This window comes from Erpetoichthys calabaricus, chromosome 1 (assembly GCF_900747795.2).
Source record: "Erpetoichthys calabaricus chromosome 1, fErpCal1.3, whole genome shotgun sequence".
NCBI lineage: Eukaryota > Metazoa > Chordata > Cladistia > Polypteriformes > Polypteridae > Erpetoichthys > Erpetoichthys calabaricus.
The window spans coordinates 307,974,017-307,991,043 of NC_041394.2; the positions used below are offsets into that span (position 1 = coordinate 307,974,017).

A 17,027-nucleotide genomic window follows, 5' to 3' on the forward strand; every position below is an offset into this window, starting at 1 on the left:
TCAGTCTAGTATTGACTCATGTCCATCTCGGTATGGCAAGCCATAAATCAGCCACAAAAAAGTGCTGAAATCTACGGAAGCTCTGAACTACACAATGAAAAAAATTACGGGATAACTCCTATCCCATACGTATATGAAAATATTTCATATGTAGGAGATATTTTCACATACGTACGGGATACCTGAAGCTCACTTTTGTAATGTATTTAAATCTGATATTATCTTGTACATACATGAAATTATCTCACACATATGTACCTGATAACATCTTGTACATACACAATATTTTCATGTACGTTTGAGATAAAGGCTGTATGATATTTTTTTTTATTGTGCGGTTCAGAGCTTTTGTAGACATTTGTTGCCGTTATTTACGAAAACTCTGAACCGCACAATGAAAAACATTATAGGATAACTCTTATCCCATATGTGCGTGAAAATATCTCATACGTAAGAGAAACTTTTATGTACATACAAGATGTGTTCACATATGTACGAGACGTTTTTATGTACTTACAAGATTCTTTACGTACATATGAGATAAGGGCTATCCGTAATTATTAATCAGGCAGATATGGAAGCAACCTAGACAACAGGGGTCCTAGTGGTGCAGTGCACAAAGGAGGAGTCGGCTCAGGGTTTGAGCCTAGGAATATTTATGTGTCGCACCTGTTGTTCCAATAATGACTGAAATAAATTCATAACTTGGGAATTTTTCCAACTGGTCATTAAAATGTTACAAAATCTTTACAAGCCATGTATGCTGGCACTGAGTTTCACTACATAATTATTAATAATTTTACTTTTTCTTTTTTTTTATTTCTGTGTCTGCAAATCATGAAGCACTTCTGACCCAGTTACATGGGTGCCATTTGCAACACTCAACAGGAGACGTGCTGTTGCAAACACGTTTTGACATGTCTTGCTATGAAACAGTTGCAGATAGAGTGATTTAAGATCAAGAGGAATACGCGTCAGTTAGTAAGACAGCGACAGGGTGAGAACAGCGAGCAAAGTAAAAGAGCATTCAAGAGGAAGGCAGGTCGAAGGCAGACTTGTTTTATTATTTTCGGGGTGGCAGTGGCAGGGTACCACTTATATTGTGTCATCAGATTAAAAAGCCAGTGGGCACCTGTTGACCTATCCAGAAAAGCAGGATCTTCAGAGTCAGGGACTGCACAATCTCTCTTCGCCTTTAGAGATACAGCAATATATGTCAAGCCAGCAGCTATACAAAGACTAATTCTGGGACACAGTGTATTGTTGTTTAAAGAACTGTAATAAAAGGAAAATCAGAATTATAAGTTATTTCCCATTTTCTTTGATGAGAATGTCTTAGCATTAAAGAACAGTCAGGGTTGAGAGTGAATGCGACAGAATCAGATGTAAAACGATACATGTAGGGCACTGGAGACACAATTTTAAAAACTGCTCTGAGTACACTTGTAGATCGAAGTTTAGAGAATAAAAAAACACACACACAAAGTTGTAAAGGGGTCTGGCTGCAAGTTTTACTAATGAAGATAAGAAGCCAACCATTCAAAATCACAAACGGGCTCGTCTTGGAAATTAAAACGCAAATACAAATAAGTAAAACACTGCAGCTTTGCATAGCATATCTGAAAATCAGTACAGGTAAAACAAGCAACTGTTCTTTAACAAGTGAATGTCAGCTTTTGCCTTCAAATAAGACCTTTTTAAAATAAATTTGAATTATATTTAAGTAGCAATGTTCAATCTGACAGCCCTATAATATTCAGATGCCTTCAGATCCTGTGTCAACCATTTTGAATTTTTTTTTTAATGTTTTTTCACATCATCAAAAACAAAGATTTAAAAGTTGGTTTATACTGTACATTTATTATTTAAAAGCTGGTTCATACATTTTTTAGCAATCAATCAAATTCAAAAAGTAACAGTGATATCTGAATGCACAGTAATTGCATGTATTAGCAGAGTACATAAAATATGTTGTTAATAGCATTTCACAGTATCATGTAGTTAAAAAACAAGCCTAAATATCCTTGTGATGAATGAAATAGCTTTTATAAACCCAGATTTTATCTTGAGTGATGTGAAAATTTCATTGATTTATGTACTGCTGCTTAATGTTGGTTATTGAAAGTCTATGAGAGATTGTACTTTGTAAATGCAAAAAAAAATGTCCAATAGAGAGCAAAAATCAGTATCAGTACAGCGTGTTGAAGTTTCATAATATACATACTGTTTCAATAAAGTTGAACTGGAGATTTTGTATATTTTGCCATCAGGAGCAGCTATCAGACATGCAAAAGAGGAAAATACACTAGTTCAAGTAGCCGATCTCAAGGTAAGTTTTAAAAAAGAGTAAATTAATCAGTAACTGAGGTGCCACAAGGTTTTTTTTTTTGGTTTGTTTGTTTTAAGATAGGTGAAAATTTACCAGTAGTTTTAAAATGGGATTCTGCCAATTTCCCTTCTGGGGACAACTGAAGGAAGGAAGGAAGGACGGACGGAAGTTCGTTCATTCGATTGATCAATTGATCGTTGATCTATCTATCTATCTATCTATCTATCTATCTATCTATCTATCTATCTATCTATCTATCTATCTATCTATCTATCTATCTATCTCAACAAGGTTTGATATTTTCCAACAAATTTTCTTGAGGAATATATGTATCAAATTTTAACGAAATTGTTCTAATCAAAGGCGAGTGGCTTCATGTGGACAGATAGACATGATGATGACAACAGAGGCTGTTACATTTTATACAAAAAAAAACCTTCAAATATAAAAAGTTAAAATTAGGATTCACCATCGTAAACCTTACTGTACCTTGCTTATACAAGGAGTACTTTTATTGGCACTTTTTTAACCAAAATTTCATCCTTCATTTTTGTAAGCAAATAAACTTAAAAATACCTCTAAATGTTCCAAGCTGACGGCCTTCTGAACAAGCAAATTATCTTTCTGTAGAAGATCTCTGTATCTGATTGTTAAATCACTGTATTGATTATTGACTCGCTCAAGTTCTACAGATGGGACACTACCATCCAAGGCTTTCTGTAATGATGCAATTTTAAATGCTGCCATGTCCTGAGGACAAAAATGAATATGTACTAAATTAAGACATGATTGCCAAGGGAATAAAGATTCTTCATTGCAAATTAGCCATGCCCAGTCCTCATTCATTTTCATGTGTTAGCTGAAAATACAGTAATATATCAATATGACACATTTTTTAAATAGTTCAACAAGGAGGCTATAACACAACTTGACTAACGTTCAGGGTCAGGCACTGAGTCAGTGGTGAGATTCAGGCTGTACACACATTTTGAGTTTTATAAGCCAGTAAACATGAATATCTATGTTAGGTTATTCAAGTATAACAAAAATTGATTATAAGCCATTTTTAAATACACTACACAGTGTAAATATGCCTATAGCTTTCTACTTTTCTTGGATATTTTGAAACATGTTATTCCTTTTAAAACTTAATCTTTGTCACCACCATTTGCATACACTGGCTAAAACAAAAGCTGTGACACAAATAGGGAAATCAAACTGTGCTGGAAGAGTACACAAACAATATATGCTCGGTTGACAAAATGATATTGGTGACATAGAATTACAAATTAATAAAGCTTAAACTGGCTTATGTAGAAAGGATCATCTTGCCTTGTATCTCTGCAAGTAACCAACTTTTTTTGTCACTGCCGATTCCATTGCAGTTATTTCATTTTTTAATTTGCTGTTCTCCTTTCTGAGATGTTGCTCCATTTCCAGTTCAGTTGTGTATCGTCGTGTGAAGGATTTCTCATTGACCTTTAGAACAATCATTTTCCTGGCAGCTTCTGCCACCTGCCTCCTTATTTCTTCAGAATTCATTTGCAGTATATTCGCCCAATGCTGTTAAGCCAAATAATGTAGAGAGATAAGAAACATTTAAGGATGTATCCAGATGAGTAAGTAACAATGATGACGATATCTGAAGAAGAAGCTGAAATCAAATTATATTACCTTTTATGAAATGAAAGATGACACTTCAGGCCAGCAATGTTCACGTGAAATTTTAGTGGTAATGTCAAGCTATTTGGACTAGAACATCCATCCATCCATCCATTTTCCAACCCGCTGAATCCGAACACAGGGTCATGGGGGTCTGCTGGAGCCAATTCCAGTCAACACAAGGCGCAAGGCAGGGACAAATTCCAGGTAGGGCACCAACCCACCACAGGACACACACACACACACCAAGCACCCACTAGGGCCAATTTAGGATCTCCAATCCACCTAACCTGCATGTCTTTGGACTGTGGGAGAAAACCGGAACACCCGGAGGAAACCCACGCAGACACGGGGAGAACATGCAAACTCCACGCAGGGAGGACCCGGGAAGCAAACCCAGGTCTCCTTATTGCGAGGCAGCAGCGCTACCACTGCGCCACCGTGCCACCCTGGACTAGAACATTTCATATTTACTGAGAAATGGGAAAAATATGATCGGTATAATATTTGATTAACATTTAATATTCAGGTACTTACATTATACTCAGCTATTTTAATAGCATCATGTGCCATTTGTTCTTGAAGTTTATCTTGAACTTCACGACTTTGTTTGAGTTCCTTTTCCCATAATTCTTTTTCACTAAAAAAACAACTCATTATTTATAAGAATGTTCAGTCTATAATGATAAAATAATGTGATTTTACAACCTTGTGCTGACTACATGAAGGATTCCAGCTCATGTCTCAATACTATGGTCATACCTTTGATATTCTTTGTAAAGTAGTCCTTGTTGATGACGAATAACTGCAAATTTCCTTTTGTATTCTTCTAAAGCTTCTCCCAATTTTGTTGCTGTTTCCTCTTTATTGTGCAGTTCCTGGTACCAATCATAACAGACAAAATAACAGACAAAGTAAAATTTTCAGGAAACATTTTTTAGCATCCGCCCATCTGTCAACTAAATTAATGGTAACATCATGTGAAATGTTTATATTATATTTTATATATAAGTTGTGTTCACTAGAGTGAGAGCAATGCTTACACAAGTCCTAACTTTCTATAGCTCAGCCACAGTTAGGCCTTTTCCATATTTGGTTTGCACCTGGGTTATAAGCATGAGGGTGATATTGAATTCCAGCTACAAAGGGTGAACTTGATCTCAGTTGATATAATACAGAGAATACAGTATAGCATACAGTAGACCTTAGAATGGAAATGGGCCTTATTTTGTGGCCTGGGTGGTTAGGTGCTATAGATTTTCAGGATTACTAATACACCAAGTGGTAATAAAGTCATTCTTTTAAACAGTAGGTAACAAAGGAAAAAAAAGCAGGCAACAAAAAGGAAGTGTGCTCTATTGTGACAGTGCACATAAATGATTTTGTTGTTTGGTCATATTAAAAAACTTAAAAACAGCGCAGAAAACTTTCTATATTCGCACTACAATTAAAAGGGCAGTGTGATGGTTCTGTGGCTAAAGGCTCTGGGCTGGTAACTCAGAGGTTGCTGCTTCGAATCCTGGCAGTGACAGAAGGAGTGCTACCTCATTGGGCCATTGAGCAAGACCCTTAACATGCAGTTGTTCCAGGGGCACTGTACAAGTAGCTGACCCTGTGTTCTGACCCCAAAACTCTCCGTAGAGTAAGTTAGGGTATGTGAAAAATGACAAATTCCTAATAGAATAAATTGCATATGGTAAATACAATTAAAAGATGCTGATTACAAATGTATATTTTAAAGCAGTGTTCCTTAAACTTTAAATGCGCCATGTTGCCCCTCTTAGTGAGTCCATGACAATTGTCAGTTCTGTAGGGTCTCTTCACCCTTGGAGAATCACCAGTGACAGTTAACTCAGAGCAATGTTGATTGCTTAAACTCAAGTATGTATCTCTTCTGAACAGAGACTCCGCCCTGTAGCTCCAAGTAGGTGGTATTGACTACAAGGGGCAGTCCGAGTAGGTGGAGTTGACTCCAAAGGGTACCATTACAGCCTGGCTGTAGACCTCCAGAGCTCTGCCTCTTTATACTATAGTTAAGATTAGGCTTGTGGGAGGGTTATATGACTCAAATAATACCAAGTTCTGCAAAGTAAGTTAGCTGTACCTACTTGGAGCTCCAGGTTACAGGCTATAGGCTGCAGAGATACAAGACTCCTAAAGCTGTCACTGGTGACTCATCATGAGACTCTTCGTAAACTGTATGGGACCCATTCTCATTGCATGCAACAGTTAGTCATGACCTGCATGACCCAAAAGGCAACACCCCACGACCCATTTTGGACTCATATTTTAAGAAAATAGGTTTTAAAGTAATCAATTTGTTTTCATTCTGTCTGTTATCTTAGATATCTTGGGTGATATTTACATAAAGGCTAAGTTGTGCAAATGAATCCATCTTATTTTATAAACACATTTATTCCATGACATAGTGGTTGGGAGTGTGAGCATACCATATCTTGGCAGTATAAGCATAATGGGACGGCCAGCTCTGGTTGACATGTCAGTCTGCCGTAGGTCACACAATCTCTCTCACTCATAATTCAATTAAGAATCATCAATTAACATATCGCAAACATCTTTACAATGCTGAAGGAAAGTGTAACAACTGGAGAAAGCCAAAGCAATACAGAGACAAATGGTGAACTTCACAGACAGTGAACAGGCAGGAAAGTGAAACAGGTACATGAAGCTGTAAGGCAACATCACTAACCACTGTGGCACTCGGGTGTGATGATTCTTAAAGAAAAAAAATAAAATAAAATTCAGTCCTGGACATTTTACTCCCAATACATAGCTTGAATTGGGTAATGCTACATAGCTGCTTAGTGTTAACATAGCCATGAGTAAGTGAGACTATTTTTTGCTGATATTAAAACAAGATAGGGTTAGGGTTAAAATAATTAAATAATAAAATGATGACATTATTTGCATTTTCAATAATTATACAATTTGAAAGTCTTCAAATATATTTTCTGTTTAGCTTGGTCTAATAGCACAGCAAATTGTTTATCACCTTAGCTAGTGTTAACTAGTTTGTGTGTGAACAACGAAACACCCATTGCTCAGTCAAAACTGCTTTTCTGAATTGCATCCATTATAACAAGCTTGGCTGGTATCTTTCCAAAACCCTAACCTTACATTTCTCATGTTTCTAATTTTACAGGGCAATTTAAAAAGAACTGGAACAATTTAAAAATGGATTACCCAGTTACTAAGTATTACATAAACATGTAGGCTAAACCAATTTGTAAAGCAGCTCTCACAGTGTGACAAATGCACAATATCTGTCCCCTGTGTCACTTCCACAGTTTAATACATTTTCAGACCCCCTGCTGACGGTTGTCACAACAATGTATACATTTTCAAGCACCAAGATCTAGAAACAAAGTAAAAGGTAGCTCTAGAATTTGGTGAACGCTTTATGTTCAAATGATACTCACTGTAATTATCGAGGAGTACATTTTTGAAAGTGTTCAATACTTTTTGAGTCACCCTTTTTAATCACTGTACCTTTTAAATTTGAAATTCAACTTTATTGAAAATAATAATGATTCATTACATTTATACAGTATAGCACTTTTGTCAGTACTCAAAGCGCTATCCACACAGGGAGGAACCGGGAAGCGAACCCACAATCTTCCACAGTCTCCTTACTGCAAAGCAGCAGCACTACCACTGCGCCACCTGTGAGGACAGTGCACTTGCTATTTGTCGACCTAAACTTGGCGAAAAGCCATGAACATTTTCACGCCAGCTAAATGCTTGGCGTATGCAAGTTCTCCGCTTGGTTTTGCAAACTGGCAGCACCCAGAGTCAAAGCAGTGCTTTTGTTCAAGTGTGATTTCCCTTTCTTTTTTAGATCCATATCCCCGATGCAGCTTTATCAAATACACTGAAATTAACTGCATATTGTTTATCAGTTTAAGGCCTCTGATTGTAATTAACCTGTAACAAAATAATGGTCCACGGAATGGCCAAACTATTCCAAATACCACAGCTGCTTTAGCATTGTTCCTCTCAATGTACCACTCAGACTATTTATCCCACTGTATCTGAGTGTGCAATCTGATTGGAAAGAGAATTATCGGTATACAGCATCACGTACACACTGCCTCAGCCTTGCGCACTGTCTATTGAACTTCTCCCATACGGCAAATGCTTCAGAGCCTTTCCTGTAGGGACATCGCGGTTCAAGAACAGTTTCATCCCAAGAACCCTAAACGCACTCAATCAGTCCATCAAGTGCTCCTTATAGAACTGTTTGTACTTATAAGTACAATTACCTCACTGTAAACTTGCGATACAGTTATAATATTGCACAACCTGAGCCACTTTATAAAGCTCGTATTTACATATGATGACGATATCATTTTTAAGATGAAATGCAGCAAAATATGTTTGTTACATTATACAGATAAAATGTTAACATCATTTAAATAATCTATATTGTTAATAATTAAATATGTGAGAACACGGTGTCACAGCGTTAGCTAGTTCAGGGATTGTTCCTACCTCGCGCTGTATTCTTGCTGGGGCTGGCACGACACAGGAAGGATAGATGGATAGAATAATTAAACATGTACTACAAAGATATTTCAATATTCCTTAAAAGTTCTGAAGAATTGGAGGTCTAAGCTTACAGATGGCTTAACATCTATTGCAGAGCTGAATGTGTGGCGATTGGTTACTTGGAGAAAGAATAGGAAGGACAGGAATTGGAGGTTAGTATGTTTGAAAGAGACAGTACTGCTGCAATGAATTATTTCATCGATGGTCATGCACGGTGCAGCAAGCATCTTGCGGGAGGCAGCAACAATCTCTGGACAGGGCGCCAGCTCGTCACTATCACTGCGCTACCATGTTCCCATGTTTAATAACATGCTTTAACTCCTATCATCATGAAAATGATATCAAGTATACATCTCAGTATTTTAATTATTCTGAGAGCTGTAATATCATGAATGTAATGGATTATGTGTCCTGTCAGAGGAAGAGAAAGCCCGTTTAAGAAGCACATAGTGATTCATACACATAGACCACATAGAAGAACACATACAAAACAAAGCATTTAATGTGCTAATTTAGTTACGATGGTATTTGAGAAACTAGTAAATTAAAGGATTTTAAGATGAAGTTTATGATGTTCTACTTTAATGACAAAATAAACTACGCAATTAAAGTGTAAATTTTGAGATTAAAGTTGATATTTTGATCTTTTGTCTCACTGTGTCCCTATTTTTTTTTCTTTTCTCTGTACCCTAATAAGCTTTCATATGACACTCAGACAGTGGGCTACGACTCGCCATTTCACGGCGACTTTGATATCTGACAACTTCTTTTTTATTTCGGGCACTGTGCGACTTTGTGAACTTGAGCTTTTGAGTTTCTCTGACACGCTATATCACTAAATCAGCTTCCTTTTGTTATTAATACCACTGTTTAAACCAACAAAGAGTATGTTTTTCCTTGTCTCCACTTGGTATTCGCTGAAATTACTCTGTTTCCCCCCATGTTATTGCCTTTTCACAGAACGCTGAGCTTAAGGACTATTTATATTGATTTGCATATTCATAGAGGCGTAATTCTGGGAGGAGTTGGTGTGGGGCAGCAGGCACGTGCATTACTTTTCACGCTGACCAGGATTTATGGAGTGGAAGAACGTGGAAGTTGGCGTACGCACAGATTTATGCATCTGGATTTTTTTGTGCATACGCAAATTTCCACTTTTGTCCGTACGCCATGTTTTAGTGTGAATTCTATGCACGGCGTTATGCATGAGGCCCCAGATGCTTACCATACAAGGCACTTATGCAGAAAAGTGAGGATGCTTTCTAAAACAGCTTGATACACCTGATTGGCACATCTTGCCATCCTGGCTTACCTGTAGAAGTCTTATTGTATACTCATTTAATGTGTTGATTATTTCAGCACTAGAAGGTGACATTTCTTCAGGGAGATGGTGAGTTTGAAAGACAATGCTGTTTTTTCTCGTCTGTTGCATTAATTTCACTTCACTTTCCAAGAGTGCAGCCTTGACATTAAAAAAAGAAAAAAATGATGAGTACTTATTATTAAAGTTGTTTATTAAAGATTTCAAAAGTAGTATGGTATATTTTGCAAATCATTTGAGTCACACTGCTCACCTGGTTAGAGTCTGACAGGATAGAAAAGGCATTAAGTGGACAAACTGAACTCTGAGTATATAAAGATCACACTGGGAAATAAAAAAAACTCCTTTGAACACCAAAGTAAACTGACTGGGCTGGAAGGAGGTGGTATATTATTGAAAATTGTTTCCCAGAGAACCAAATACTGAAAAAAACATGCTTGAAGGTCTAGAAAGATTTCCTAGGATGTACTCAGTTCATCCAGAAGTAAATCTCATTAGGTCTGCAAAGGCTACTTTCTCCTCATGTGTAATCAGGTGAGTAAGGGAAAGGGTCAGTGGCCACCCAGTCTATATGAGGCAGACCAAGGAGTGTCTAGGGTATCATTTTGTCAGTTAGTTTTCTTTGTTGACTTTTATTTCTCTCTTTGTTCATCCATTTCTTGAATATTGCCCTCTACTTCGATAACCATGCCCTATTTTCCCTATTTTTGTACTGGAGCTACTACTACCAATACCCCAACTTAGAGCATTGTTAACAATTCTAAATGATCTGGTAACACTAAATTGGATTCAACCTTTTTGCTTTTCCAAAAGGTAATATACCAGTTGTATATAATATATTGAAAAGGAAAAATGTATTTGAATTAATTTTAAAGTAAACAAGTCTGACAACTTTTGAAATTAGTTATAGTGGTCAGAAGGAGAGCATTTACTTAGTACAGTTTCTTTTTTTAAATTGATTTATATTTGGTATAACCTGGTGGCCAATATGGTGGTAGCAGTGGATGGTGCTGCAGTACCAAAATTTGTGAGGCAGGTATGTCTTTGATACTCGTCGAATGAACCTACTTTTTCTAATGCCTTCTCCATCTGGTTAATGGCATGTACTGCCTCCTTCCGAGAGTCTCTTATTTCCCTCCGTAGTTCTTCATTACGCCCTGTAAGCTGGTCAACTTGAGCTTTCAGAGACATACTGGCATGAATTGTTCGCTCTGAATTCTTAATATTCATTGCCTAAAAAAAGAGTGTGTTTTTATTACATAGCCATATACAGTAGAAATGTGTCATATTTTAGGACTTTTTAATTTTTTATTTATTAGATAGATAGATAGATAGATAGATAGATAGATAGATAGATAGATAGATAGATAGATAGATAGATAGATAGATAGATAGATAGACATTTTGTCCCCAAAGGGAAATTAAATATTAAACTAACAATAATTAACATTTTTTTGTTATATTTGGAATCCAATATTTCTGAGGAAAGGGCCAATATATACATTTATCAATAATAATATTCAGCGGCAAAACCTGTATCCAGTGTAGTCAGTGTCACTGGCTTGCTTGTTTGCCTTTTTTAAAATGATTTTTAAAACTAATAGACAATTATTGCAATGTATATTGCACTGTTTTTTTTTTTTGTTGTTTTTTTCAATTGTTTTTGGGGATGTTCTAATTGCAGACACAACAAAGCAGGAATAATCATATATGAATATATTTACTTATTTTCTGAACCTACTTTTTCCATTATAGCATCTTGGGAGCCAGAACCTATCACCGCCAAATTAAGTGCAAGGGAGGAGTAAAATCCTAAATGGAATGGTTAATCCATTGCACGGCACACTGACACACACTTTCCCCATCACTCAGTTTGTAGCTGCCTGTTACTTTCTTCAAAATGTCTTATTTATATGATTCTGACATGCCATTTGAAGTCTGTTGTTGACACCTAAGCTTATTAGCTTTGAAACATCTTTCTGAAGTATGTGGACAGGAACAACTTAAATTTTATCTAATCAAACAGGCCTGGTGGAGAAGTATCCTTTTACTTGTTATACTGTTTCTGAGTTACCTTCATGTATACACATTCTTGGATATTGCATTTTTATATAGATTTCAAAAAATAAATAAAAGGAGAATGATATTCTTTTAAGTTGACCATATATTTTATTTTGAAAAGGCTGAAAGTTATCCTATCATTTCTAAAGTCACTCTATACAATTCATATTGAAATTGAATATTTGTGTAATTATGAAATATGGCAATGCTTTAAAAAGAAAATTGCTACAATATACAGAAAATGTTAAAACGTTATAAATTCACAAGGAAGGAATAGCCGGATGCCATTTTGAGTCAAATTAATAAGCTGTTTTTGCTACTGACAAACAATCTGATGTATCGTATCAATCCTTTGTCTGTTTAAGCAATGGAATTTAGTTTTTTATGGTATTTTATGGTCAGCATTTACAATGTGAAGGTCATTTTTGTTTTTTCTTTCCTTTGAGGCATATTTCAAAGGATTCCTATCTTCTGATCTAAGAAGGTATACATGTTGAGTTTACTATCAATATGTCACTGTGGAAAAGCAATTTGCACTATTGAGAAATTTTTCTGTTATCTGATGCTAACAACGCTTTAGATGAGCTTGCATAGATGAACTATTGTTCATGTATTGCATGCTGTATTATGAAACGCATATTTAATTTGTGTTTACAAGCTGCAAAAACACAGATAAAAAATGCTTCCCAACTGAAGCCATCATTGTAGTGATCAGATACACTATTTCCTAAGTGAAAGATTTTACCATCGTGTAGTGTTTAATTGAAAATTCTTCTGTCTTTAAAGCTCTTTCCTATTCTGCTTCTCACATGAGTTTAGCCAGTCAAGAACAGTGCTCACCTGCAGGGCAACTTAATTCAGTAATCAACCACATTTGGGAAGGCGCTGAACTGAGTGGTAGGAGAGTTATGGTGAAAGGGAGCTTCTTAGCTGCATCCTGCATTAATGTTTCCACATAATGTATTTTGTCTTTCACTAACATGTTTAAATTTTATGCTACCAGCCCTTATTAATGAAATGTGAGCATGGATTGAAGAGACTGGTATCAAAATTGAGAACTTAGTAGCAGAAGCTGCAGTGGATTGAAGAGTTTTAGATTCAAAAGTTGCAAAATTCAAAGGTAAGAAAAATGTTGTTTCTCGCTTTAATCATGGATAAAGTTCCTAACTGGTACTGCAGCTAGTGTAGAATGGTACCATGGTTTGTTTTACATTATCATCACATGTACACATCCATTCATCCAGCAATCCATCATTAGCCTGATGGCAGAAATTTGTCTTCTTCTAGGATTTACAGAAACAGACATTAAGAACAAACATGATGCTTATTCTTAGAATTTAAACTTGTCTAATGGCTGTTAGCAGCCTTTGTAAATGTGAAACAAAAACATTCATGTTATTTGAAGTAAAAACTTACATTTAACAGCCTTTCTAATACAGGAATATGAATCTCCACTTCTTTGCCAGAGCCTTTTTGTGCATCTTTTATTGCTTGCATTATTTCTCGCATTCCTTGTTCCAGCTGCCTATTTTCTTCCATTTTTTCACTTACTGTAAATTAATTTACAAACATTTATTATACAAATTATAGAAAGAAAATTACACTACAAAACTGTCTAGTCTTAGATACATGTCTTAGGGTAAAAACCTTTGCAACTGTATTTTGTGTCTCTTGCCCTCATGTCTAAAAAAATAGCCTTACATTATATATAAACAATTTACCCTTTTCTGGCTAGAGTGCATCTGTATAAAATATGTAAATACTAGGGGGCTTTGCCCACCGCTTGCTTTGCTTGCCAACCCTCGTGCCTATGCTACGTACTAGCCTCTTTGCGGTTCTGTCGCTCGCGTATGGGGATGCAGTTGTACAATTTAAACAGATTTTTATTTTAATGGGAATTGTTACATATACATAATAGAACTATTTTACATTACAGCGAGTAATTAACCATATTAAAAAAGACTAAAACGTAATAATTTGAAAGTAAATTATGATTCATGGTGCATTAGAGTTATTCGTTGTATAATACGATGTCATTCTGTTTGGCTTTGAAATTAACACGCAAATACTTTTTAAACTTGCACTTTTACTTTTAATTAAATTTTTGTCAATATCGCATTGAATTTTGATTCTGTGTTTGGACTTTCATCGTGACAACACAAAGTATAACTGCCCGTGATTGAATTTCGGTTCTTTCCCTGTATTAAATAAAATGACTTTTTCGAACGTTTGGCTTTGAGATTTGTTAATTGTCTTTGCAAAAGCTATTCTAACGGGAAACTGTTAACATTTTAATACGAATGGCATATCAAGATCTCCTTTGTTGTGTAATGTTATCCGCGGAAGATGTACTACATTACCTTTCTTGGATACATCCTTCTTTCTACAGTAATTCGTACAGCGTAAGACCAGACGGTGTTAACAGTTGTAGATATTCTTCCAGATATTGTAAGTTGATGTTTTCATCTTCTGCAAGATCACCAACAACTGTTTTAGCATAGTCTATTGATACGCATTTAACCAATTTGCCGTGTAACTGATCGTCATTTTTGGCGTTAATTCGTTTCACTTCATCGTTTCTCCATGCTAATATTGCCTGTGTACTCATTTTTTCTGTTGATAACCCTTTCGGGATTAAATACTTCAATAAGTTTTGGACATAAAACATCTTCTTTAATTGAGAACTTAAAGTGAGGAAAACGTTAAAATGTATAAGAGCTGAGAGAGCAGAAACTATGTCTGACAAAAGCATTCACACGAATGAGGTGAGATTACCGTGTGCGTGGTTGAAAATGGTTGAGAGGAGGGCGTGATTTAGAAAAATCTCATGGCCAAAATCTCATCTCGTGGGACTTGAAAAAATCTTCCAAAAAGTCTTATCGCGTCGCAGGATTTTTTTATATAATTGAGAGATAAGCATAAAACAAAAGTAAGAAATTTCTGTTACGTTACTTTATATTTGAAAGAGTAACATCTACACCAGGTGTGTGGCAGAATTTTAAAAATGCAGTTGTAATCTGAAGTATTCAAATTAAAATTACAGGTACAAATTTAAATTACAGCAGTAACAGCAGGGAATACCATATGTAAGCAGTTGGTTGAAAAACATACCAATAAAGTGTTTTTTAACACAATAAGGAGGTGGGCTAGTCTGAATGAGTAGGCCAAAAAACTAACCTAATTACTTCCCTTCATCCATCCATTCATTTCCTGAACCCTGTTAACTTAAATTCCACCAATAAACTCTTTTTCATCATTTTATAGTACACACAGTTCTTAATAGGGAGCTTTAAACCTAATTGGTTCTTAGACTCTCAATCCAAGTAGTCATTTATGCTCAAATTAAATTTTTAGGGAGACTATGAGATTATTTTGGGTCAGAAATGTCCAAAAACCTCCATGGAAAGCTTAGCAAAGTGCATAATGGTGTCTGTGATTTTCTGTTTAAAGTAACATGCACACTAAAGTGCTTCTGGGCTACCAAAATGACCACAGTTATTGCTTACTGGGATCACCTACTGCTAGTGAACCTGCTTCGTGTGCTTTGTGTTTTTGTGGCATTTATTTTAATTGGGTGTATCAGGAGATTTTCTTATCAGTAAACACCTTTTTAACAAGTTACTTTATTTTAAAAGACCTGTTAATTATTTTAAAAGATTGCTTAACTTACCATGTGCATGTGTTTATATTACATCCGTGATGTACTGTATATATTGTTATGGATGGACCGGCATCTCGTCCTGGATGGATTTCATTTTCTTACATGGCTGGGAGGCCAGTATAACAAGTGGTTAGGAAAGGAGATGTGACAACACAGAGCTAAGAACGCAAATTATGGCAGCATGTTGGTACAGAGGTAACACTGCTCTAAGTAGACCACAGTTAACCACATGTGCCTTCCCTGCGTGGAGTTTGCATGTTCTCCCCATGTCTCCCCACAGACCTGCAGGTTAGGTGGATTGGCGACACTAGATCGGCCTACATGTGTAAGTGTTAACCCCATGATGGACTGGCACCATGTCCATGGGTTGTTCCTGACTTGTGTCCTGTGCTTACTTGGATAAGCACCAGCCCCCAAAAATGGTATAGTTATAGTACTTACACTTTGCTTCAGTTTGAGCAGAGTGGGCTTTTTTGTGCTGTAATTCTTTTAAGAGTTGTTCATTCTGTTAAAACATAAAAGAACATTTTGAAAAAGGTCTTGATTGGGTTAAAGTTTTACCTGCTTACTTTGGACACAAACTTGAAAGCAGCTATTGATAGGTCATTAAAAATCACAACACTCTTAAAATATGCTGCTGTCATTTTTCATTATTTTATATCAGGTTAAAATGGCTTTTAGTATGTTTAATATCATAGCTTCTTTATAACAGATACTGCACCTCAAAGTGTTATTTATTTGTATCCATTATTAAATATACTCATACATCAAAGTTAACCTTGATATTTGATTTACCCAAACCATAAGCTAATTTAATTTAAAGACACTGTGTTTTTGGTTTGAAATAATTTTAATAAAACAGTGAAGAATAAAAGCAGTTAATATGGGTGCAACAGAAATGAGAGGTATCCTATACATTTAGATTTATTACCAAACTAACAGCTGTTGGCTCAAAATTTTGTAGCTGTTTTTAGCTGGTTAGCCAGTTGTTTGTAAATTGAAATTACTCAAGGGCTGCATCAAACAGGGAGAATGAATGCAGAAGAGAAACAAACCCCTGCAGCCGCTTTCTCCCACCAGTGAGTCTTTATCCAAACATTTCTGCTGACCCTAGACTCAAATACACTTCTTTCATTAGGAGGCTTTAAAAATCACATCATCACAGATGCTTTTGCTATAGAAACTCCAGATTAGAACTCCCTCTAGCAGCTTTCAGTCTTCCAAGTGAATCATCTTCTATTTTCTAAAATGGACAAGTCACCATTCAATTAGCCTGAGACCATGTGCTACCTCTTACAACCTAGGGGGTTTCTAATCTTTATAGCAGGGTTACTACTGCTGCCGAAGTCCAACTCAGAGAGATTGAGAAGGAGTGTTTTTGCACAGTCCATGCACAGTCCATGCACATCTTGAATAAGGAAAGT

The 17,027-nt window shown here is 36.0% G+C and overlaps 1 protein-coding gene across 1 annotated transcript in view; it reads right to left on the minus strand.

Annotated features, from left to right (window-relative positions):
• The window catches only part of LOC114661842 (centrosomal protein of 290 kDa-like), a 101,796-nt gene that overhangs the window by 45,952 nt on the left and 38,817 nt on the right, over positions 1 to 17,027 (minus strand). The window contains exons 12-19 of the mRNA XM_051931034.1: positions 16,045 to 16,108; positions 13,359 to 13,492; positions 10,950 to 11,114; positions 9,873 to 10,022; positions 4,754 to 4,869; positions 4,529 to 4,631; positions 3,662 to 3,892; positions 2,906 to 3,079 (exon numbers count right to left, since the gene is read on the minus strand). Of these exons, the coding sequence (XP_051786994.1) occupies positions 2,906 to 3,079; positions 3,662 to 3,892; positions 4,529 to 4,631; positions 4,754 to 4,869; positions 9,873 to 10,022; positions 10,950 to 11,114; positions 13,359 to 13,492; positions 16,045 to 16,108 (1,137 nt within the window). The remainder of the gene's footprint in view (positions 1 to 2,905; positions 3,080 to 3,661; positions 3,893 to 4,528; positions 4,632 to 4,753; positions 4,870 to 9,872; positions 10,023 to 10,949; positions 11,115 to 13,358; positions 13,493 to 16,044; positions 16,109 to 17,027) is intronic.